Raw genomic sequence first — 26,670 nt, forward strand, 5'->3', positions numbered from 1 at the left:
AAACCAACCAAGCCATCTCAAGCAAAATTATGTTTACTATAAAACTATCTTATACATACAGTGACTTACATCATTAGGCACAGGATGGTTGTGGGCAGCCAGCGAGGGAAGTCTAACTTGGTACAAAATCTCCATCTGAACTCCAGGTTCAGTAAGAGCCTCTTGCAGAAGGGCTTTTTTCATCTTATCTCTGCTTCGTTTAGATGGCTCACTATCTGTTGATACCTGTAATAGGAGTTACTATAATAAGTTCAAATAACCAAATTTTATTCAGGATCAACCTAACAGTAATGGCGGGATCATACACTGCTACATAGTGCACATTAAGCAATGGCCTTTTATATATTAGCTCTTCTGAAATCAATATACAGTACTGTAATGTCCTACAATGTGAAGCCAATATGATTTGAGACCAATGGTTTACCTTACTGGGTGAATACAAAACCTCAGTGTGGTGAAATGTGATTGTTAAGTTTAATCCTAGTGAAGATGCAATAGTTAGACCTCTTAACTCATGTAAAATAGTACTTTTTATTGTACACTACTCTACGCTATAGCATAATTATTAACATACAGTACCTTATACTGTAGAGCATCTTCAATGTACTGTACTGGTACAGTAATACCTAAGGGACCACTTTTTACTTCACAATTAATTGAATAAAACTATATTTAACTCCTTCACTGCAGGGAAGCCACCTTTAAAATTATATTTCACTAACCCTAAGTGATTTTATTCAACTCAGAGGGGAACCCATACACAAAGGGTTAAAAGTTCCATAGGATGTGTGTAAAATACCAATTCAGTTACAGTACTGTATTGTATAGCATAAATACTTACTAAATACTGTTGAAAAATCTTTAACCAATTTGCCTTTTGCTGTGGGCCATTCTGTTTAACTTAGATCTCTTTATCTTAAATCTGTGGCTGTTGTGTCTCTGATCATTCTGTCTGGTGACCGGTTCAATGGACTGGGAAGGATTCAAGATACTGTACAGTACATATGTATAGGGAGTTCACCTTGTATCCAGGGAACTTGACCAACTTGTGGGCATACAACATGGCAGTGCAACCAATCTTCTTTGACACCGGTGGTGTCCTGCGTTTGATCTGTACGTGGCGTTCTCGCTGAAAATAAAACCTCATTAGCATACCGACAAATTCTGAATGGCATTTTTTAAATAACCACAATACTTATACCTTGGTTTTGATAAGATATGAAAGACATAAGCAAAACAAGATAAAATGACACTAGAATCACACTAGGTTAATGTAAAGGGCTACTTTGATATACAGTGGGGTATGCTATCACGAATCTAATTGGTTCTAGAACCTTGTTCGTTATAGCATTCGTTCGTTATAGGATTAATCCGTTCCAGGCCCCCAAATACAACCACTTAACACTGAAAAATATAATATAAAATTGTAAAAAAGTGCATAAATATGCATCTAAACCCCTGAAATAAAGAATATCATTAATACTTGTAATAAAAAAACAATAAATTAGCAAAAAAAAAAATTAAATAATGTTCGTTGTAGGAGTTTCGTTCGTTATAGCATTCTCAATTTTATAGGTAAAACCGTTCGTTATAGGAATATTCGTAGTAGGATCCGTTCGTTATAGCATACCCCACTGTACTGTACACTTACATTACACATTTTTCAAGTACTGTACAGTATATTTCATTATAGATATCTTATGGCCTTCATGTGAAAGGGGAACACCAAAGCAGTCACAGCATGAGGAATGAATGAACTTTTGACAACAAATTTACAGGAATATCATGAAGAATATGATTTTTGTAAATTGTTGTGATGCCTGCTTAATAAAATCATTTTATGGAAAAATATTTTAGAAATGACAGAATTCTTCAATTTTCATTTACAAAACGCACTTCAGGACTCATAGCTATAGTATAGTACAGTATATTAAAACTGTGACATCATTCCAAAAGAACTGAAGTCGCCGGCAGATAAACAACAGACTTCAGATTTAGGTCACTACACAAGCTGAATCTTAGAGTTTGGCCAAGTGAGCTAAAACCTACTAGGTAAATTAATTTTTATCACAGAAACTACAGATACAATTTGACAGTTAACTACAGTAGTTACCTCTATTCTGTCCCGCTGTTCTCTGTATTTTGCTTTCCTTCTCTTGCCAAAGTCTGGTCCTTGATGGCACCGCCAAGACTTGACACCTCCAAACATGAATGGAACACCATCAAATGGGACCTTTGCCTGTTCATGTCTCCAGTACAAACGACTCTTCTCCCCAATATCAGGCTTCCAATCTGAAATAATTTCATATACTGTAGTGTACTGTATACTGTAATCATTGTGAATAAATAAATATATAAGTACAGTAAAAGTCCAAAAATCCGGATGCCAGAAATCTGGACTTTTCGAAAAAAAAAAATTTTTAGTTGGCTTTTGTGCATATGTGCACATGCGTGAGCACCACAGGTGCACAGCGACCATGCAGTCGCCATTTTAAAACGAGCAATCAAACTGTGACAACGTATGTAATTTTGAGTCCTACCATACTCTTTCCATTTACAGAGTACTGTACTGTACAAGCCCATAATAATGGCACCTAAAGTAGATAAACTTTGTTGTGAGAAGAGAAAGAAGAACACGTTGAAATTGAGTGACAAACTTGAAATAATTAAGAAACTAGAACGTGGTGTGAGCAATACTGTTCTAATGGAAACATACGACATTGGAAAGTCTACAATTTATGATATAAAGAAGACAAAGAATAAAATTCTAGAATTCACAGCTTTTTCTTTAAAACTGCTCGTTTTGATAAATGAAGCATGCTATATTTGCGAATGAATAAACTATCAAAATGTACCTGTTCATCTCTTCTTTATTCCTCCTTAAATTTGAATTTTAAAAGTGCTGCCTGAGAATCCGGAAAATCCGAAAATCCGGACTGACCCAATCCCCAAGCAGTCCGGATTTTTGGACTTCTACTGTACTGTATATAAATGCTAGAATATTATGTCTGTGTATACATTACAGCATTTTACAGGTCCAGTCCAGGTCCCATCGATGCTGTTAAATCGAGGTTTACACTGTATCACCACATATTATTATTATTGTTACTATTTTAGACTAGATTAAATAGGTTATGTTTGGTTAGGTAGATTTGTATGGAAAGGAAGAAAGGTCAATCGGTCATTCACTGACTGGGAAGTGTTCTGTTGCTTAGTATTCAGGGCCTGCCAGCTGGACGCTGTGTAGCATTTGTCAACAATCGCGTGCAAACATGGTGGCATTGTACTGTAAAGCTGACGAGGGACAGAAGTACAGTGTCTCTATTTACAGGAAAAGGTAGAGAAAGAACCTGAATACGAAAAGTGTTATTCCTCCACTTCGACTAGAAAATATCCGGAGGAGGGCCACCAGACTGGTGTCTAAACTATGGCACCTCAGTTACCCAGAGATATTAGAAGGCCTGCAGCTGCCTAGCTTATACTATCTGCAGGTAAGGGCCAGGGGTGACAAGAAAAGTTTATAAACATCTGGGAGGGCACTACTCAGTCTAGTGTTCATACCCTGGAACTGGCAGATGCCCGCTTCACTAGGGGTCACAGCTTAAGGTTAAATATGCCACAAGTTCATAAAATTGTCAGGACAAACCTTTTCGGAGTGAAAGACGTGAACTCTTCAAACAATTTGCCAGTGTGTGTTGTGATGGCACGGAGTGTGAGATCGTTCAAGACCGGACTTGATCAACACTGGTGCAGGTACAGATACATTCTGGAGCCAGTACAGGTTAATATTCGGTTTAGCACATGACCTGGACTTCAGGATGAAAATAGGTTCTTATATATCATTTAATTCAGAATAAATTTTCTTCTACAAATTGCTAATAGCAGAAATATAATCATATCAGCAATATTTGGGTCGATTAAAATTAACATCTGCCGACAAAAGCGTGTGTCTACTATGCTGTCACCCTCACCAACCATGAGAGCAGGGGGGAGGGGGGGGGGATCCAGAGGTCTTTGCCCTTTGGCTAGAAACATGGCATTAAATGAGTTGGGTTAGGTTAGCTTAACTTTTTAAGGTTGGGTAATGCCACATGCCTTCTTTCACCCCAAAATTCCCCTCTAATTCAAAGCCCTGCCCACTTTTGTGGACTTCAAAATTGTTGGATGGAGGGAGCATATCTTCATAACTGTTCATTTGCACAAGAAATACCATAAAAGAAAGTCGACTCAATTAAATTTTATACAAGAATAACCTATTTTTCAGCATAATGTCCAGGACATGTGCTAAACCAAATAATTATACACTCCAGTACATGCCCAGTACTTGCCAACTATGTACAACAGAGATGTGACCAACCATCCAAGTGGCTAACAAGCCTGTCGGTGCTTTCATCTCAAAAAAATCAAAGCGTGAATTGGGTGCGAGTTATCTTAGGTACGAGTTGGCGTGGGTACGAGTTAACTTTTTTGAGTGCGATTTATCTTGGGTACAAGATGACTCTAACCCATGAAAGAGTAAGGTAAGTTATGGTAAGATATGTTTTCTCATATAGATTTTCACTAGGTGGCTGGTTAACCCAGACCCTTGTTCTTAAATATTACCCAATAATGTACTACTATTTCCTTATCATTTTAAGTAAAATACCTGTTATTTCCTGAAAGGAATTACTTTTGTAGATTTTTATTTGTTGCCACTAAACAAAATCGAACTTGAAACTGTTATTCTGATGATTTTTGGTGTTATGAGTGAATATGACCTTCACTTCCGGCACAAATCAAGAATTTCTGAGATAGGCCCCTCTCCAATATCAGAATCTAGAGATTTGCGATAAAAATCAAGGTGAAAAGTGTTCAAAACACCCAAAAAAAATCGAAAAAGTGTAGAATCTAGCCTAATCAAACTATGGGGCTCCTCAATCGTTCCATGTTCTGGGTGTTTGAACATACTTAATAAAATTTAAATATATCGTTTTTACATAATTAGCACCATAAATGCCATTAAAGAAAGGTGTCTTAGAATTGTCAAAATTACTGATTGCAACTATTAAACTCCCGAGAATCGTTTAATGGCAATAAGTGAACTAATACCCTTACTTCCATCTCCAAACTTTGGTGAACAGACATCAAGGATGAACTTGGAACGAGTTTTCTCTTGAAATTCCTTAAGACACTCATTAACTTCTTCAGCAGTGTGGAAGATTTTACATTGTTCTTGTGCCGTATCATTATGTTCATTGTCTCGGGGATGATCAGCTTGTTCTTCAGTAGTTTGGAGGACATTATGTTTTTCTTCTTCTGCCATAGGTGTTCAATAAGTTAACATACTGACAAAATCTATAAAAAACGACTTTAATTCATTCACTCGGGAAAGGATTTGACTTATTAATTATAATTCCATGTTCTTATTTCAACAGCTCTTAATGTCTATGAACTTGTATTAATTTCATGTTCTTATTTCAACAGCTCTTAATGTCTATGAACTTGTATTTTATTTATTTAGAGGATAAAAGTATATAATAACTCTGGGTCCTGTTCTCCCAGCCTCAACTCACAGGTCTGTTGTGTTTACTGAAGACTTAACCCAAGTCTCATAATCCGGATTCTCAATACTGAAGCTTTTGTGTTATTTTACCTATTTTACTTCATTTATTTTACTTTACTTCATTTATTTTACTTTACTTCATTTATTTTACTTAATTTATTTTACTTTACTTCATTTATTTTACTTTACTTAATTTAATTTGTCCTCGTCACCACCTGTCAGATCACCTAAAGATTAACCAACCTAACTTAACCAAACCTGACCTAATGTAACCAAACCTGACCTAACGTAACCAAACCTGACCTAATGTAACCAAACCTGACCTACCTTTACCCCCATCCCTCTAAATAAATGTTAAACACAATGCCAGTGGTACTTCTAAAATACGAAAACAAGTTCATGATATAAAAACTTAATTTTAAAGGATTTTCTTAGTAATATGAGGTTTCATCTTCTCAGTTTGAAAATAAGGAGACTGTACATTAGTTAGCATGAAATAATTCAATAAATGGACATCAATTTCAGCTTAAAGGTTTTTCTTGTTTAATGTTGTGAGTTTTTGTATTTCAGGATAGCTGCTGTCAGTTACTGAACTTACTGTTAGTTTAATATCCAGCCAAGGTCGTCAATGGTTTAGCCTGTATGTAAATCAATAACATATACCTCTCCATTGTCTGTAACACTTGTCTTCTCCATCTCGTGAAGGTAAATTCTAAAATTAGTGAATTAACTACCCTTATATGTAGGCATATTGGTACTTTATTCCTGTAGCTGCTGGTCGGCTCTGTAAATTTTCACATAAGTAAAGACTAAAGAGGGTAAAGGTGTAGGTGGCCACCAGAAGGAATTGTCCGAATTGGTTGAAATTTTTTGTACACACTAGTATCATGATATTAAACACAAAACTGGAAATGACACTGCATACTGTAGAACCTAATAGAACCTAACATACCCATAGGTTGGATGGGGTCTGCCCATATCATCATCAATCCGTTTCGTTACCACTATTTTTAACCCGTTTCGTAACCACTGCTTTACCTGTCTCGTCACTGCGTTCATTCCCATCAATATATACACAAAAATAGCTGTTGCTTGGGATAGAAAATAATAAAAAAAAGCACTAAGACAATTTATTAAAGACGAAAATATGAAATAAAAACATTGTTAATATGCCTGCAATCATCTCGCTGCTCGGCGGTTTATGCGCTGTGCCAAATCACCTTCATTATTTTGTTCTGTATTTACCAATGTTTTAATCGTTTTCTTCATTAATTAATATTCATGTATAATAATAATAATACAATACTTCTTGACTCTCAAGTCGTCTGTATACACGTGTAATTTCTATTCGTGTAAAATAATAACTAACAATTTGTCACTAATACCAGTGACTGTGGTGACGAACAGATTTGATATTGGTGACAAAATGGGGAGTATTTGGTTGGGTTTGTTAGGTCAGGTTTTATTAGGTTCTATTCATTATTTTGTATTTATTTTTTATATAATGCTAATAACATGATATTAAACACAGAAATGGAAATGACAATGCATAGAACCTGACAATCTTTTTATTTACTCTATCCCGCTTCACAATTCTCCTCCCGGCACCATTTTTGTTGTTTACCTCGCTGAATCCCTGGAAATCGTCTAAGTGGCATGGACTGGGTAATTATTTTACTTTTATCTCTTCTCCACTGATACGGCTCGTTGGCTGCTTGGGCGATAGGTCACGTCTCTGTTACTCACTGTTGGCAAGTACTGAGCATGCACCGGCTCCTAAATGTATCTGACCCCGTTCCAGTGTTGGTCAAGTCTGGTCTTGAAAGAGCTCACACTCGGTGCCGTTACAACACTCTCTGGTAGATTGTTCCAAGAGTTCACAACCCTCACTCCGAAAAAGTTACCCCTCACAGTTTCTGGGCTTGCAGCTTCTTCAACCTTGAGTTGTGACCCCTTGTGGGGCGAGCATCTGCCAGATCCAGGTAAGGGCACTCGACTGAGTACAGTAGTGTCCTTTGAGATACTTATACACCTCAATTAGGTCTCCCCTTGCTCGCCTGTTGTATAAGATAGGCAATTTCAGGCGCTCTAATCTCTCAGGGTAGCTGAGGTGCGGTAGTGCAGGCACCAGTCTGGTGGCCCTCCTTTGGATATTTTTAATCAACTGACAGTCCCTTGCATATCTCGGGGACCAGACGGGGTGACAATACTCCAGATGGGGAAGCACTTCACTCTTGAAGATCGTTGCGAGGGATAGACCGTCTAGATATCTGAACGACCTTCTTATAAGACCTAATAATTTAGTTGCCTGATTTACCTTCTTCTCGCAATGGCCCAGGAACTTCATCTCATTGTCAACGTACACACCTAGGTCCTTTTTACATTCAGTCTCAATTAATGCAGTTTCTTTGTCTCATTGGGACATATGATACGCCTCCTTACCGTTGGTACGTCCCAGGTGCAGCCTCTTACACTTCCTGACATTGAATCTTAGCAACCATTTCTTTGACCATTCTTGAAGCTCACAGCGATCCCACTACAGCTCTTCACAGTCCGCTTGGTTCTTAATTTTCCGAAATAACGTGGCATCATCTGTAAACATTTGTATGAAGGAATGTACAGCGTCAGGCATGTCATTTATGAAGCAAACAAACAGCAGCGGGACCAATACACTGCCCTGTGGTACCCCGCTTGTGACAGGTGCACATGATGATTTTGTGCCATTAATCACCACACTGCTTGCGGTCATGTAGAAAGTCTCTGATCTACATTGGGACATTTTGACTCCTGATTTTATACCTCACAAATCCTTGAGTCAAACTGTGTCTTAGAGGACTAATTCATCTCCCATGATTTGACTGGGTAAGAAGTGATCCTTGCTTTTTACTTTTGTCTTCTTTGCCACTGATCGGCTCATTAGCCACTTGGATGGTCGGGCTCGTCTCTTGTTACACACTGTTGGCAAGTACAAGGCATGCACTGGCTCCTGAATGTATCTCAACCTGCTCCAATGTTGGTCGAGCCTTGTCTTGAAAGAGCTCACACTCGGAGCCGTCACAACAATCTTTGGCAGGTTGCAGCTAACCTTAATCCTACCTAGTCCCTCTGTATAGTGTATACTGTACTGTCATTAACGTGTGAGGAGGTTTTATAGTACTGTATGTAAGGTAAGCTCTGGCAGGTGTTTTAAGAAAATGCATCTCACAGGTTGCTTATATCTCCCCATCAGACATAGAATAGGATTTTGTACCATACTTCACTCAATGAAATCTCTTTCTGTGCACTCTTTCTTCAGTGAAGTAATGGATATTTGTAGCAAATATACTGTAATTTATTTAATGTATGGAATGTACAGTACTTTTATGTATTTATATCACTTCCTACAAGGCTTCTTAACTGTTCCACTATTTACCACATATGCAGGAAAGAAGAAATACTTTTTTTGTCATACCATTTTATCAAACTTTTTGTAAGTGCAGGCCCTCTCTTCATTCACATTAATTTGAACTTTGACCTGATTTCCTATAACCGATTTGGTTTATTGACCTAGTATTAAAGGAACAATAAAAATTATTGAAGTAATGATTAGTGCTGCTGTAGAACTTCCCATGTAAAATAACAGACAGACTTATTCACCTAAAAATTGATTGCAATAAATTGATTCTTGCTTACTTTTAATTTTATAATAATCCTGCCCGTACAGTGCAGTACAGTACTTTATTTGACATTACAAGGAAAATCTGAGATAGAATTTTTTTCAGGCATTGAACTACACCCAGTAAACAAGAAAGTACAGTACTGTACTGTAGATTTGTACATCCATATAAAGGAATCAAAATGGAGGAATCATTTTCACCATCACCACTGCTATCACAAAAGGAGATTAACCAGGATTGGCTAGAGAAGGTGTTAAGCCATAGCCAGAAAGGTGCTGTTAAGGTTCAGTCCTGGACAGTGAAATCACCAGATCGTAGGAATGGGTTCCTCAGTGAAATATGTTTTGTTAAAGTATCTTATACGGCCTCTGAAGGTTGTACTGAAGAGAGAGATCTTGTAATTAAGTTTAACCCACAAGATAAGAAGTTGGTTGAGATAATGATGAATGGCAATCTGGGTAAGAGGGAGGTGGCATTTTACAAATATGCTGGCTCTGAGGATGTCAGAGCTTTTTTTTTTAAATGTGGTTTAATTAATCCAGTTCCATATGTATATTTGGCAGGTATAAAGGAAAGTTTGTTGACTATTGTTATGCATGATCTAAACACTGATGGGTACAAGTTATCAACTCCTGCTGAGGGAAATTATTTGAATCAGATAAAAAGTACTCTGAAGCCTTTAGCTATAATTCATGCATCAGGTATTGCTGCCATACAGAGTCACGGTAAACTTTATGTAGATTTTTCATGGGACCCCAGTTTTTTGGATGAACTGGTTAAAACTGGTATTGATTTACAAGTAAAACTTTATGATGGAACGACTACAGCCAATACTTTAAAATCGCTTATTCCACATTCAGCAGACCTAGTTAATTGGTCTGATAAATATCCATTTGTTGATACACTGATACATGGCGATCTGTGGACTGGCAATGTTATGTTTTCTGATGACGACCAACTAGCTTCTATATTTGACTGGCAATTTGCCAAAGTTGGAAACCCAGTTTGTGATATCTTAACACTACTGCTCATGAGTAGCCATCCCTCTGTGTATAATGAACACTTGATTGAAACATTAGAATTCTATTGGGATAATTTTGAGAGAGCTCTGAAGCAAAATGGAGTTTCAAGTGGTATTTCATTTGAAGATTTAGTAAGGAATTTAGAAGACATGTGGATGTATGGTTTTATGTTTATGTCAGCAAGTTTGTCAGTCTTGGTGGAAAACTCCAAGATCACTGTTGGGAGAGTACAAGCTATTGTCTCATTTTTGGAGGAAAAAGAAGCATTTGCTAAGTTTTTGCTGTCTTGTCGCTAGTTATTGCATTGAGTCATAGTAAACAGGAAGGCACAAAATGATTACTGTACTATATAAGGCTTTTGAGTACAGTATAGTACTATACTGTATAAGTAAGGCACTACAACAATTCAACAGTATTGTATTGTATTGTCTCTTTACTAACTTTTAATTTATTTTTGGTGAAATATGATATAGATTTGCTCTAGAAGTAGTTTATTTCTTATATACAGGGTAATAAAGAGTACCCTGTAGTTCCTGTAAGGCTCTTCTTAGGAAAAAATTTACAGTGCCTGATAACAGTAAACAGTTGTAAGGTTTAATGGTTAACCCATGCACTCGTCACCAGTGATGTTAATATCCCAACATAGGTGTGGGAGCAGGACAACATTACTGAACGTACTGTACTGTACTGGGTATGGGTAGAATGAGTAAACCACAAAATAAATAATATTTCCCCATCTCCTCTTACAGATGAGATGGTAATGATACCAAGTGTTGTGTGAATATAATAATTCTGACTTAATAGAATAAAAATTCCATGAATTTGTTTGTGAATGAAGGATCACAAGATGTGGAACTGCTGTAATAGTATGTTTTCCCTCCATTTTTTGGGAGTTATGAATTACAGTGTATTTTCATTCAGTGTTGTAGTAACAGGGAACCATAGACCCTTGTGTTTAACATGCTTTTTGTGCTTTGTAAAGGAGGGTGTAGTCGAAAAATAATTTTAGAGGAAGAAGATTTTCCTGTAGGGCATTAACCCATTTATTACAGATCCTTGAATCAAAATGGAGTTAAGAATATGGGAACATGCACATGCTTGGTTATACTGTACTGTATGTTCAAGTCAGCAGGGTTATGAGATCTGCTGGCTTCCTCTAAAATAAGCAAAGGGAGACTGTAAGCAGTGATCTCCCTCTTAGATAAGACTGGGGCATTTAAAAAAATTCTAAAGTCTTGTAAGTAGATGTCAGCAAGGAAGTTCATTTAGAGAACTAATTGATAAACACATTACAGTACTGTACTAATGAAAATAAACAAAACAATGCTTGTTTTGTCTGGTTTTTATATGCAGACTAACTGACTGACATACAGACAGACTGCAATATCCTGCTCTTAGGTTGTAACATTAATTATGCTTGGCCTAATGCACCATCATGCCACTTGGGTTAGAAATTCACATTTTTCTTAGTACTGTTTGACAATAAGATTTTTTGTGTAAGTTTTTATATGATTTCTTTTGGTTTTTATTTTGATTTTATGTTTTACTTAGTGCTTGTACTGCATATATACTGTAATATATTCTTAAATTTTATTTTTATGAAAGGTGGGTTTTATTTTTGCAGACTGTGAATGAATCATTATTGAGGCATTATAACACCAGTAAAACATATCTCAAGGAGAATGGCCGGCACTTTATTATTGGAGCCACTACACAGTGAGAAACAATTAAACAAACAGTGGCTGGAGAACTTGCTCTTGCATAAGCACGGGTCTCCAGTTACAGTCCTATCGTGGCATTGTGTATTACCAAGTAGCCGGGAAGGATTTTTAAGTGAAATTGCTTATGTAAAAGTTATTTATGCAAACCAAAGTGTAAAAGAGACAGAAAAGAAACTTGTATTCAAATTTCTTCCACAGGATTTTGAAAGTAGGAAATTTGTTTTGAAATCGGGCATTGTTAAACGTGAAGTAGCATTCTATAAGTTACTCAACAGTCCAGAATGCGGTGAGATCTGTCAAAGGAGTGGAATAGTCTTGCCAGTTCCTGAATGTTATTTTGCCAGCTATGCAGAAGATTGCATGACCATTGTAATGCAGGATGTAAGTGTGGATCACTACAAGACAGTAATTGTAAAGGAAGGCAGCACAATTATCCAGACTAAGGCAGCTGTAAAGGCCATTGCTCTTGTACATGCCTTTGGGTATGTGTATTTAAAGCATGGTTCTTGTAAAAAACACCTTGATGCTATCACTGAGACAGTTGACGTAGACAGCCTTGATGAGGATTTCATCCCCAATCTTCAAACTCTAGCAAGTATGTATGAAGGTACGCCCACTGCTGATACATTCAGGGCTCTTATGCCTCTAACTAAAGCTCTTCATGACTACCCACTCAGGTATCCTCTGTTCAATACGATTTTACATGGCGATTTCTGGGCTGGTCAACTTTTATTTTCTGATGATGAAAGTAAAGCCATCATTATAGATTGGCAGTTTTGCAACATTGGTAATCCAGTTTGTGATATAATGTCCATGTTTTTTATGAGCAGTGATATTTACATGGTAGCACATCATTTAGAGGAGATATTGAGTGATTACTGGTACACATTAACCAGAGCTCTGGAGGATAATAAAATGAAGGTTGACTTTACCTTTGACCATCTGATGGCTAATGCAGAGGAACTCTGGATATCTGGGTTTGTGAATCTAGGTTGTAGCATTCATGCCTTCCTCCCTGCTGGAAATATAACCGAGAAAAGATTAAAAGCAGCAGTTCAATTCTTAGAAGATAGAGGGGTGTTTACAAAGCTTATACAGGAGTTAAGCTGCAAGGAAGGATGAAACCTTGAAAGTTTGATGCTCCATCAGAAAAGAACCTTCACGGTGCCTTTAGAAAATTCTATATACAATACAAGGGAAACGTTTTGGCAATAACAAAATTGTACAGCACAGTAGATGTTGAACTGTGTCAACAGAAAATTCAACACATATTTTGTTTTATATTTTATGAACAATGAATGTATTGTGAACACTTTATAGTATTGTATCTGTCTGATGAAAATTTTGGGACCAAGAAGGTTCCATAGTAGTACAGTACTGTATAATATAGTACAGTACTGTACAGTACAGTACAGTACAGTACTGTACAGTACAGTACAGTACAGATAATTACATAAACTGGATACAGTACTATCATAAACACTTGCCTAAGGAAAGCTTGTACAGGTTGACAATCCCTTATCCGAAATCCTTGGGGCCAGAGGCATTTTGGATTTAGGAATTTTTCAGTTTTCAGATTTTTTTTATTTATTTATTTATTTATTTTTTTTTTTTAGCCCACCCGGGCATAGATCACTGACCCACATCGGGGCCTGGGGGATATTATAATAATAATAATAATAATAATAATAATAATAATAATAATAATAATAATAATAATAATAATAATAATAATACTGTAATAATAATTCATAGGTCTAGGTCGCATTTCTCACTTTTGATCTTTTTTTTCGTTCTTGTATTTCTTTATTATTGTTATTATTATTTTATTATAGTATTATTGTTATTATTATTAATTGTATTATTATATTTTATTATTGCTATTATTATTATTATTATTGTTATTATTATTATTTTATTTTGGTGTACAGTATTTTAATTAAAAATTTCATTAACTATGAATAATTATTATTACAGTGACCCCTCCTTTAACGAACTCAATCCGTTCCAGAAGGTCGTTCGTTAACTGAAAAGTTCGTTAACCGAAACCATTGTTTCAATGGGTTTTTGGGTAATTGGTTCCAGCTCACCGAAAATTTCCTAAATTCAACAAAAATGGTAGAAAAGTTCACTTACTTTGAGGTGTGTATGTAGAAGGCTCCTGGATGATGATGATGGGATTTAGAATGGGGGTGGAGGAGAAGGAAGAAGAGAAAGCATTGGGGTGGAAGAGAAGTCACCCCATGGTGCCATTTCAGCCATAAAATTTTAGCTCTCTTGGTGTAATTCAAGATTATTTTCTTTAAATCAACACTGCACTGCATTATATATTGTCAATATGTAAAATATATTTCAAAATGACCAATAATTTGCGTGGAAACACAGAAAAAAAGCGTTTAGTTGAAGAGAGTCTCAAGCAAGATGTTACCTCCAGTGAAAACAGAGAGAGAGACTAACTCCTGTTTGCTGTGTTAAGAGGCTGGATGCCGCTCATTAAACTAGTCACTTTACCTTCAATTATGTTCAATAATTGTTAAAATGACTAAAAAATTTAATATTAAACCTTTAAAATTATTGAATAGTATAAACTTCTTGATATTTTTTAAAATAGTAAGGAATTTAAGCCCTAGAACCGATTAATGTATTGGCGGACTGATACTAAAGCTGGTTGCCCGGTCAGTGCAAGTCAAAACATGTTGAGGTCGGTTCGTAAGAACTTCGTTAACCGAATTTTTTTTCGTTAACCGAATTGAAGATCCTTATGGAAAGCAGTTCGTTAATCGAAATTACGTTAACCGAGGTGTTCGTTAAACGAGGGGTCACTGTATTATAATTATTATTACTATTACATTTTCGCCCACCAGGCCCCGATGTGAGTCAGTAATTTATGCCCGGGTGGGTTAATCCCTGTTTAAAAAGAAAAGGAAAAAAAAATGACCCACAAAATAACTTTTGGTTTTTAGAGTTTTTCGGTTTTTGGAATTTAAGATAAAGGGTTGTCAACCTGTAATAATCTCTAGTACTGTACTTGTGTCAGTTTGGTTATATTATTAGTTTCTGTACACTAACTTACTTCATTGTTCTCTAACGTTGTTAATGTTATTAAGTGTACAATAAACTTTGTTTATCATCATTCTTCTACAGTCACTATATAACATACTCTTCACTCATGTCAAGACAAATAAGTTCATTACTCACATCACCACACAGTCACCCAGCCAGTCCAATTTTCTCCATTTACCCGATACTCACATGTAATATGTGGACAGCTAAATATAAGAAAATTATTCTATATTTTTCTATTTCATATTTATAAATTCTCAAATCTTCTATAAAATGGATTATTTCATGAACAAGATTTTCGGTTGACAGATACTGTGCTGTACTGTACTTTACTACACAGTATTGAGATGCGTGATAATTTGCTTGCTAGTGTGGGAACATCATTGCACTATATCTATACTATACTGTACTCGTACAGTACTATGATATTTTTAAACTTAATGCTAAATTAGAATTTGACGCATGTGAATATCAAATCCTTTGATCATTAATATTTTTGTTGTACTGTACAGTATAGTTTCGAGTATACAGTAGTTAACATAATTTTTTGTACAGAAGTAATAATTTTATTGTTAATTGCAAAAAGATCACTTAAAGTAATGCAGGTACTGTACAGTCGGGGTCAAAAGTTTGCTCCCGGCCAAAATAAAGCAGCATCAACCACAAACGAGATGAAACAGTCAGGGTAAGTCAGTTCAGAGACTCATTCCTGTAACTCAGTTTCACCACGAGGAGCCAACTTTTGTCCCTGACTGTTCAGTACAGGTACAGTATTGGTGTTTTATGCATGCAGTACCTGTAGTAAGTTCTCAATGAAGTCTCAATTATTTATATTATTTTTATTCATATTTCTAAATAGCAATATTGTACAGTCGTAGTTATCATACTTGTACTTTTATTTTAATGTATTGTACTGTACTGTTGTGGGTATTTTACTGTTATAGCTACAGTACAGTACTGTATTTCTTGTACTGTCCTGTACAGTTTGGTATTTCTCTGTACTTGAAGAAATTCATGAACAGTACAATATTCTGAATGATTTATTGTTTTATTTTTTTACATCAATATTCCCATAATATCGTCATACTATTTTTAAACTTTTTATTACTGTTGTGTTTATGCCTAATTGATCATTCTATGAATGACCAATAAGAGCTCCTGCCTGAACACTTTCTGGCAGAGGCTACCTCATCCAGGGGGCTGTTTGTATTCTGAGGCAAGGATTACTGTATAGTATTGTACAGTCGTGGACAAAAGTTTGCTTCCTGTGGTGAAACTGAGTCATGGGAATGAATATCCAAATTGACTTACTACCCTGACTGCTACAGTATCTGGTGCAGTTGTGCTGTTTTATCTCATTTGGGTCAAGACTGCTTCAGTTTGGGAGGGAGCGGACTTTGGACGTGACTGTAGATATTTTTGAAACTTTTTTTTTAATAAACTTTGATCCTGGTTTAGTTATTTGCAGTGACTCTAGTGATGCATGATTTTACATCAGTTTCATTATTGACTTACAGTATCTGTATTTGCTTCTGCCACACCAGCACTTCTCACCCAATGTTAACAAAGAAAATTTTTCTGTGTGATCCAGTTCTTAGTCTGTGAGGTTTCTTCTGCATATACAGTAATATAAGTACAGTACAGTACAGGCAGTCCTCAAGTTTATGTTCGAGTTCCATTTCTACAGACATTCTTAAGTAAAAAATGTACTTAAGTTGAAACACATACCCTATGTGCATACTGTACTTACAGAACAATGTTTAAAAATCCCACTACATCATAGCCTAAGTCCTTAGATACAGTCTCTCCTCGACTTACGACAACCTGGACATACGACTGCCATGGTCTTATAAAATATTTTTCACATTACGTATTTTCGAGTCCCGACATTAGTGATCGCGCTGTGAGCTGACAAAATTTTAATTTGTAATTCCCTTTAAAATGGCTGGCAAACGTAAAAGTGAGAGTTCTCGTGGTGCTGAGAAGAAAAAGAGACACCCATTTTAGAATTTCTATGAGTTATTTTCGCCTTTTCGACTTACGACCAATTCGACTTATGACTTGGTAGACGGGACAGAACCCCGTCATAAGTCGAGGAGAGACTGTACATCTAAAATCACTTAATTTAAGAGAAAAGAAGAAATAGAATGAAATAAATACAGTAAATGAAATTTAAAAATATGTCGTCAGCTAAGGTTAGTAGGTACAGGTACACCACCAATTTTCCGGCACTGGATGGTCCGGCACCTTTTTTAATCCGGACAAAATTCCTGCGATCTCCAGATTAGTTTACTGGACTGCCCACAGATGGCTTTACGTGTTAACTGCGATCACTTTGTTTGTTTACTCTGCAGTTACTGGTGACAGCTCCTTGATTTTGTGTAATTCTCAGCTTATTTTGGACATATTTAACACCACAAGTCCAAGATGAAACAGACAGCAACCCTGACAGCCCCCTGCTTCCAGACCTTTGTAATTAAATCTTCAGTATTTGTGAAACTCTACAAATTGCCACTCTGGGAGCGGCAGTTTTGCAACATTCTTTGTAAGTAATTAATAAATCTGCATCATTTATACAGCCTGTATTTCATTTAATGATACCGGGAGGTGTATAGCTAGTGGGTCAGAGGTGTATTGCTTAATTATTATATATGACCTCTGTTAATCCGGCAAAACAGATGGTCCGGCAAGGCTCAGAAACCAAAGGTGCCGTAAAATCGGTGGTGTACTTGTAGTTGGCAGCTGTCAAACAAGGAAATAGTATTGCCTGGAAAGATATTGAAAGCATAATGTGTTGTCTGATGTGCCTGGGTGAGCTAGTCCCCATAAAAAAATAATTAAAGTTTAACTTTATGGGACCTCTCTCGTATTGGCAGGTGTTCGTAAGTCAGGGACCCCCTGTACAGTACAATCTTCATTGTGTATTGTAAATTGAGCCATCACAGTTTTGATCTATTGGAATTTGATTTGTATGACCAAAGTTGTCGATTACTGCAATATACTGTATTTAGATTTTTGCAAGGTTATCATAAGAAAAAATTAATCCTCAATGCACAAATTACTTCCACCTGAGGACCAATCAGCGAGAACCTTCTACATGAGCAAAGGTATATGTTCACTCTACAGTACTGTATTGTATGTTTTATTTTATGCAACACAGAAGGTGGTGATAATCTGCTGCCAGAGCAGCCATTATGTAGAGTCTTATATGCATGTACAGTGCTAAAAGATTTGCCAGTTCTTTGCTAAGCACACCATATACAGTACTATATCAAGAAACAGCAAAAAAATTGCCATTTAAAAGTGAAATTAGACATTGACAATTTACATGAGTGTGGTGAAGGAATAGCAGTTGACAAATACCTGTGAGGGAGAGAACACATATTTGTGTTTTTTATAGTACAGGTAGTAAGTTTTCTTTCACCCTTCCACTGTGTTAAAATGTCATCAGTTACCTCAAAGTACTGTATGTACACTACAGTATCAGTAATGTTTAAGGACCAACCGCCCGAATGGCTAGTAAGCTGATAAGTGGTGACAATGATAAATAAAATAAAAACACTGAAGTCACGAACTCTGAGAAGACTACAGTACTGCCATGTGATACATAATGTACTGTATTATTTTGAAGCACATCATACTGTAGGGCAGCTGAGTTTACTGTATCATAAATTTCCTAAAGTAAATTTGAGAAAATTTAAATAAGTTCTGAATGTACTGCAAACAAATAAAAATAAAGAGAAATGTTTGCTTTACAGTTACAGTGGTCCCTCGGTTAACGAGCACAATCTGTTCCAGCAGGTTGCTCGTTAACCGAAACCATTGTTTCAATGGGTTTTTGGGTAATTGGTTCCAGCTCACCGTAAATTGCCTATTTTCAACAAAAAAGGTAGAAAAGTACACTTACTTTGAGGTGTGTATGTAGAAGGTTCCTGGATGATGATGATGGGAATTAGAATGTGGGTGGAGAAGAAGGGAGAAGAGAAGGCATTGGGGTGGAAGAGAAGTCACTCAATGGCGCCATTTCACCCATAAAATTTTAGTTCTCTTGGTGTAATTCAAGATTATTTTCTTTAAATCAACACTGCACTGCATTATATATTATCAATATGTAAAATAAATTTCAAAATGACCAATAATTTGCTTGTAAACACAGAAAAAAAGTTTTTAGTTGAAGAGAGTCTCAAGCAAGATGTTACCTCCAGTGAAAAGACAGAGACTGGCCCCTGTTTGGTGTGTTGCCAGGCTGGATGGCGCGCATGAAACTAGTTTCCTTACCTTCAGTTATGTTCTATAATTGTTAAAATGACTAAAAAATTTAATATAAAACTTTTAAAATTATTGAATAGTATAAACTTCTTGATATTTACTAAAATAGTAAGGAATTTAAGCCCTAAAACCGATTACTGTATTGGCGGACTAATACTACAGCTGGTGGACCGCCAAATGCAAGCGAAAACATGTTGAAGTCGGCTCGTAAAAAGCTTGTTAATCGAGGGATTGCCCGTTAACCGAAGTTAAGAATCTTATGGAAGGTAACCGAAATCTCGTTAACCGAGGCGCTCGTTAACCGAGGGATCACTGTATTAGAAAAATATAAATGTTTGCTCTCTACTTGGTAGACAATAAATACAGTCCAGTAGAAGGTATCATTACACTTCATGTCATTATTTAATTTTTTTGATAAACAGATTCCATGTTCTCATTTACACTATCTGTTTTTAAGAGACACGGTGTCCCTTTCATTCTTGGTCAGAATATCAAGAGCAATGGACACAATACATTATTTGTATACAGTACAAAGAAATGTATATTCCCTTTATGTGTTTGGTTTTTGTTTTTTTTATATCACATTCGGCACTTATCAACTTACTAGCCGTTTGGGCGGTTTTATCCATTGTTAGTACAGGAGGAAACCTGTAGTGTTTGGTAGTGAGGGTCACACTGGATAACACCCTTCTCATGTGTGTCCGGGCCAAGGCTCGAACCCTTGACGTATTGGCGAGAGTTATGCGCGTTACGAACAATTATTTATTTTACCTGTACAGTAAGTCCTCGCTTCACGTTAAGGTTACGTTCCTGAAAAAGCGACGCTATACGAAACAACGTTAAGGGGATCAATTTTCCCCATAAGTAATAGATAAAATATGGGAGTTACATTCCTGAGACTCCCTTTGCCCCATGAAATACATTACATACAGAAATTCAATGGCATTTATAGAGAAAATAGTATACAGTATATATATATATACAGGTATATATATATATTTTTTTGTATTGTACTCACTGATGGACCGAAGTGGTGGAGCGAGTGTGTGGTGGGTAGTGGAGCGGAGGAGGAGGGTGGCTTCTCCTCCCAGTTTTAAACCTCCATTTTCGTAGCAAGGCTAATGGTCTTACATTGCTTCTTCACAACACTAGCATCAGTAGCACTTGATGGGCACTTGGAAGCCAATTCGAATGGTTAGAGTACAGTATTTAAAGCAAAAACACTTGAGCACACACGAATGATGTGGAAGCGTAACAGAGACTGGCTTGGCATCGCTTGGGGACGCTGTGACGTTCTACTAGTAAGAGGTAGTGCGCCAAGCCAAGAGAGGGTGATGCTCTGTAAAAGTAGTCCGTGACGACTCAAAAACGACGTTAAATTGAGTCGTCGGGGCGTTTAATAAATTATTGGTATCAAAAGAGTTGCGACGTAGTACTGAAACAATGTTAAACGAGGACTTACTGTATTGTATATATTAGAGTGTGAGTGTAGACACACAGAAACACTCACACAAAACACATACTAATAAATAATAATGGGAAAATACTCTCACAAATAATCAGAAACAAATTTATTAAAAATGTGAGTCTACCCTCAAGTCCACTCCGTGCTTTATTACTTGGTCACGTCTGTTATACACTGTTGGCAAGTACTGGGCATGAACTGGCTCCTGAATATATCGGAACCTGCTCCAGTGTTAGATTAAGTTTGTCCCTTACTGTTTTCTGGACTTGTGGCTTCTTCAACCTTGAGCTGTGACCCCTCGTGGGGCGGGCGTCCACCAGCTCCAGGTATGTACATTCAACCCAGTAGTACCTTCAGAGATATTTATAAATTTCAATTAGGTCTCCCCTTGCCCGTCTGTAGAACTGTATAAGCTAGGCAGTTGCAGGCGTTCTAATCTCTCTGGGTAGCCGAGGTTCAGCAGAGCAGGCACCAGTCTGGTGGTCCTCCTTTGGACATTTTCAGTCAATTGACAGTCTCTACCATACCTCGCCTGACGGGGAAGCACCTCATTCTTGAAGATTGTGATGAGCAACGGACCATCCAGATACCATGTAAACGACCTTCTTATAAGACCTACTAGTTTCATTGCCTGATTCACTTTCTTCTCACAATGACCCAAGAACTTAAGTTGAAGCTCATAGAGATCTTTCTGTAGTTCTTCACAGTCTGTTTGGTTCTTTAATTTTGTATATAGTTTTATCTGAAGAAGGAAAGCTAAACTTGTCCGTTTAACATTTAATTCTTTCCATTGACATCAGATCAAACTCTGGGATACTAAACACATCAGTTTTCCCAGTGAAAATATCTTGAGTCAGCATCTTGCTACTGTACTTCTTCACGTAACGACTCTGTGAGCTGTGATATCTAACTCACTGCATGTATTTTATTTTTAGCTAAATTAACTTCTCTTAATACAGTATGTTGTTTTTAGTTTCAATGTTTTATAAACTGACCTGAACGAGAAGTCCTGAGATGTCTGTGTGAGCACCTCAACATTTCCTGATGTTGCAAAAAAAAAAAAGTGAAACAAAGGAAAACAATCTTCATACATCAGGGACTGCCTTCACAATATATCCAACTCATGAATCTAGAGAATTCTCTTATAATTTTACTTTCATACATTTGCATTCATTTTAGAATTCATTTACAAAAAAGACTCAGTACATTAAAGAAACCATTGTAATGTGAGGATGCAGCTCAGTATTAATTTTCTTTCAGAACTTTGAGTACAAATTTGTGGATCATCAACTTCCAGAAAATGGCCACAAGCATACAGCCCCTGAGGAATGATAAGGAGATAGACCAACAGTGGCTTGAGACGATGCTCACACAGAAGTTTGGAAACACAGTTGAAGTTCATTCTTGGGCATCAACTTTACCTAATAGGCGTGAGGGGTTCTTGAGTGAAATTGCCTTTGTGAAGGTAAAATATACAGTTGAAGGCAGTGAAGCAGTAGAAACTCAACTGGTGTTTAAGTTTCTGCCTCAGGAGGCTGACCTGAGAAGTTTTTTATCAAATGGAGGTTTAGCAAAACGTGAAGTTGAGTTTTACCAGTTTGCCAATAGTCCACATTTTCAGGATATATGTAAAAAAAATGGGATAGTTCTTCCTATTCCTGAACTTTATTATGCTGGTTACACAGAGGATGCCATAACTATTGTTTTGAGTGATCTGAACGTGGACAAATATAAGTGTGTGATTGTGAAAGATGGCAGCAACTTTGCACAAACCAAGACTGCACTCCAGGCTGTTGCAGTGATTCATGCTGCAGGAGTCATCTACATACACCAGCACGGCCAAGATAGCTCACTATCAACTTTGGCAGCTGAGTTTAACACTGAATTTTATGATCAGTTCTTCTTACCCAATTTGAACACTCTAGCTGAAAAGTACGATGGATCTTCTATGGGCGACAGCTTCAGGGCCTTTATTCCGTTAACTAAACAGATCCGCTCCACCTCTCGGAAATTTCCTCTAATAAACACAATCGTTCACGGAGACATGTGGGCCGGCCAACTCTTATACTCCGACGATGAAAGTTTAGCCAGCATAATTGATTGGCAGTTTTGTCGCATTGACAATCCAGTTATTGACATCATGTCTATGCTTTATATGAGCAGTGATCCTAAACTTCTATCAGAGAACCTGGAACAACTCCTAGAAAGTTACTGGCAAACTTTCTCTAAGGTTGTTACAGCTGGTGGAGTGACTCCTGATGTAACCTTTGAACAGTTGCTGGCCAATGTGGAGAACATGTGGATGTATGGCTTTATGTTCCTGGCAGTCAGCATCCATGACTTCCTCAATGGTGACAACATCTCAGAATACAGATTATTTGGAGCCATGAGCTTTTTAGAAAAGAATGGCTTTTTCAAAAGATTTCTGGAAAAATATGCAAGTCAAGAAAATATTTAATAATACTTTACTGTATACTGTAGTGTACTGTATAGTGAAAACTTACATTTTTATAACATTACTTAGTGTGAAAATCATGAAGGTAGTTTAATAAATGGACTGCAAAATTGTGATGGGTTTCTGAGGAGAATGAATATAAGTAAACATGTCAGAACCAGGCAATTGTTAGTCAAAATATATTGTTCCTGTATTTTTAAAAGGTATGACTTAATAAATAAACAATTTGCATACACACTACAGTACTACAGCTAAATATTTTCTTAATGGTGGATATTTTATACACTTGATTAAATAAGTACAATACAGTATAGTACTGTACCATTTCTTTTATTCATTTGATTTGTATTTTTACTCATGAGTACACAGTACAGTACAGTGTAATGATGGTTGAGTGTATGTCATGACATATACTGTGCTTTACTGTGGAAAGATTTTGATGAAACATTACCCCAAAAAATTTATAATACAAGATGAAGTCCTAATGTGCTAGATGAGTACTGTACAATATTCATCTATTATACTGTAATGCAAGATGAAGTCCTAATGTGCTAGATGAGAACTGTACAATATTCATCTATTATAATGCAAGATGAAGTCCTAATGTGCTAGATGAGAACTGTACAATATTCATCTTGACTTTACTGGATGGTCATAGTGGATTTCCATAAACTTATATAACCGGTATTTATTAGGTGGAGATTTGTTAAAGTAACAGAATACTTTTGTCATTATTAATGTAAATATGGATCCCATAGGACATGACCCATTGGAGGCAGTGTGGGTGTAACATACCGAATATTAAGTCTTCAGTACACAAGGAGGCAGTGTGTCTTGCACTGCACTTGACTGACTTCACTTTTGCAGTTGTAAAATTAGGTATCAATGCACAGCTTAAATGGAAGCAGGCACAACCCACCAACTTCAGGACAGAAGGTGAACATTGTCCCCATTCAGTTGTTACACCCTATATATTACCTATAATTATTGCTTGATATGTGAAGCCCAAGTGGCTAACAAGCTGATCAGTGGCAAAAGGGATAAAGTAAGTACTGGTTTAGCAAAATTAGTTTTCTGTGCTTAATGGCTTCATTACAGTATTAGCAACCACCCTTAACTTTTCCCTGTACCATCTGCCTCAAATAAGGGGGACATGACACTTTTTGTTCCAAAGAGCTGAAGATCAGTTTAAAACTATGACCATCCAACCAAGTTCTCAGTTGCCAAGGCCATCTGTGAATCAGAGTGTGTGCCTCTCATCAAGCCACAAAGAATCGGAGTAAACCACTCAATCTGTAGTTCTTGGTGGCCAGTTCATTTGAAATCAATCACCTGAAAGTGCAATGGAACTTCAGAGTAACAGTCAGTAAAAATTTTCAGTGGATTAGCAATGTCTTATGTATAATTTTTGTTTATTGTTAATTTATGTAATTGTCAGGGGAAGGGAGCAAGTGGCTTGTTTCATCATTCTATTATTCCCGGTGAGTTTGTTCTACATGGGTCCAATGTTAGTACAGTATATATACAGTATAGTACTGTATTGTATTGTATTGAGGTAAAACAGTATTACTGATTACGTACATAGTCACTGTGTTTTAAGAATGTTGAGTCTCACTTGTAGTGGCTGTGTATGTAGAAAAGAATTCCATGCACAGTTAATGTAAATAAAATAGTTTCCTACAGATTTTTATACCTTACATTATTGTTGTTTATTTGTATTATTTTTAAAAAGAATTAGATGAGTATGTGTCTGAGCTTGTGATGCTGAAGAAAACAATACTTAGCACACCTGGAGGCACCCAAGTTTGAAGTCCAAGTTGTTTTACCATTCCAGCTTATATTTCTAAAATGTAATCAGACACAATCCTGTCTATTTCATCCTCTTGAAGTATTCATCACTCCATATAACCAAACAACTGTAATTGTAAACTTGTATAATGCTTTTACTGAATATATATCTGTATATTGCAAGATGTACCCATAGTTTTGTTTGAGATTAAATATTGTCTTTTAAAATACTGTACATATTTACCCTAAGTCTCTCATTTGATGGTTATACTGAATGAAAAAGGTATGGGGCACAGAGCGTGATTCAATAATAATTTTGAAATTATTAAGGTACAGTACAGTAATGTTTTACAAAGATTAGCCTGAACAATAATGAGTAATGATGCTTTTGGAGAACACTTTTTTTCTCAGTACAGTACTTACTATGTTGCTGTTGCACAATGACATCATCGTGCAACAGGCAGATACCCCGCCCCACTAGAGGTCACAGTCTCAGGTTAACTTTTATCCTCTTTGCCACTGGTCGGCCTGTTAGCCGCCTGGGTGGTCAGTCATGTCTCTGTTACGCACTGTTCACATGTATTGGGTTTGCACTTGCTACTGAATGTGTCTGAAACTGTGCCAGTTTTGGTCAAGTCTGTCTAGAAAGAGCCCACACTCGGTGCCGTCACAAAACACTGGCAGATTGTTCCAAGCGTTCACAATTCTCACTCTGAAAGTTTGCCCTAGCAATTTTCTGGACTTGTGGCTTCTTCAACCTTGAGCTGTGACCCTTTGTGGGGTGAGCATCTGCCAGCTCCAGGAATGGACACTCAACTGAATAGTGCTCTCTGAGATCAATGTTTATAAATTTCAATTAGGTCACCCCTTGCCCATCCATAACATAAGCTAGGCAGTTGCAGGCATTCTAATCCTTTAGTAATTGAGGTATCATAGTGTAGGCACCAGTCTCACGGCCCAAAAACTTCACTTCATTGTCAAAATACTGTACGCACCGAGGTCCTTTTGACATTCTAACCACCCCAGCGTATTTCACCTAAAATTAGTTATCGTAGCTTATACAGAACAGACATACACTAGAAAGAGAAAAATGTAGAGGTGTGGTTGAATGATGCTTCTAATACAAATTCAGTACAAACAGGAAAAAGTGGAGTGAATATACAAAACATTACGAATTATTGATGAATGTCATAATGGTTGGAATGGAACAGTAATGTTGCATTCTGTTCAAGGTGGTATTCTCTTGATTTTGTTGTGGAGTTGATTGCAATTTGTGTGAGAAGAACCCAAGATAGTGTTGAGAGAGTAGCACAGCAGCTTTGTTCCAAACTGACTTGACGACACTGTAATGATTTGAGAGAGATGGTGGCCATTGTAACAAATACCTCTTGATAGATGGTGTAAGAAGGGTAGGAAATACTCTTCCAACTCTATTGTGTACCTCTATAAGTTTTACTGAGTGGTGATCATGTACCATATATTTGGTATAGTGATCCTGTCCCATACAGTGGTACAGTGATCCTGTCCCATATAGTGGTACAGTGATCCTGTCCCATATAGTGGTACAGTGATCCTGTCCCATATAGTGGTACAGTGATCCTGTCCCATATAGTGGTACATTGATCCTGTCCCATATAGTGGTACATTGATCCTGTCTCATATAGTGGTACAGTGATCCTGTCCCATATA

The 26,670-nt window shown here is 36.8% G+C and overlaps 2 protein-coding genes across 6 annotated transcripts in view; one reads left to right on the forward strand and one right to left on the reverse strand.

Moving 5' to 3' along the window:
- The window catches only part of LOC121854802 (protein ANTAGONIST OF LIKE HETEROCHROMATIN PROTEIN 1-like), a 36,661-nt gene extending 23,708 nt beyond the window's left edge, over positions 1-12,953 (reverse strand). The window contains exons 1-4 of one of the 3 annotated variants that reach the window (XM_042349591.1): positions 12,874-12,953; positions 2,114-2,292; positions 1,022-1,129; positions 70-225 (exon numbers count right to left, since the gene is read on the reverse strand). In XM_042349591.1, the coding sequence (XP_042205525.1) occupies positions 70-225; positions 1,022-1,129; positions 2,114-2,292; positions 12,874-12,883 (453 nt within the window). In that variant the 5' untranslated portion in view covers positions 12,884-12,953. Of the gene's footprint in view, positions 1-69; positions 226-1,021; positions 1,130-2,113; positions 2,293-3,646; positions 3,758-5,094; positions 5,571-12,873 lie in introns of those variants that run through there. The other 2 variants (XM_042349590.1, XM_042349592.1) reach the window with 2 other exon arrangements.
- Positions 6,110-25,209, forward strand: LOC121854804. Of its 3 annotated transcripts, none has more exons than XM_042349594.1 (2): positions 6,110-6,247; positions 11,845-13,513. In XM_042349594.1, exon 2 carries the CDS (start codon positions 11,903-11,905, stop codon positions 13,061-13,063), a length of 1,161 nt encoding a protein of 386 aa, XP_042205528.1. In that variant the 5' UTR covers positions 6,110-6,247; positions 11,845-11,902; the 3' UTR covers positions 13,064-13,513. The 3 variants fall into 3 exon arrangements, with proteins under 3 accessions (XP_042205528.1, XP_042205529.1, XP_042205530.1); XM_042349595.1 differs by lacking the exon at positions 11,845-13,513 and adding an exon at positions 21,999-25,209 and having other exon boundaries at positions 6,116-6,247; XM_042349596.1 differs by lacking the exon at positions 11,845-13,513 and adding an exon at positions 9,304-11,833 and having other exon boundaries at positions 6,116-6,247.
- The last annotated feature ends 1,461 nt before the right edge of the window (positions 25,210-26,670 follow it).

This window comes from Homarus americanus, unplaced genomic scaffold (assembly GCF_018991925.1).
Source record: "Homarus americanus isolate GMGI-L3 unplaced genomic scaffold, GMGI_Hamer_2.0 scaffold53233, whole genome shotgun sequence".
In the NCBI taxonomy this organism is placed as follows: Eukaryota; Metazoa; Arthropoda; class Malacostraca; order Decapoda; family Nephropidae; genus Homarus; species Homarus americanus.

What these genes read in the sequence shown, in the direction of transcription:
- LOC121854804 (XM_042349594.1), top strand. Translation starts at nt 11,903, where the DNA reads ATGGCCGGCACTTTATTATTGGAGCCACTACACAGTGAGAAACAATTA.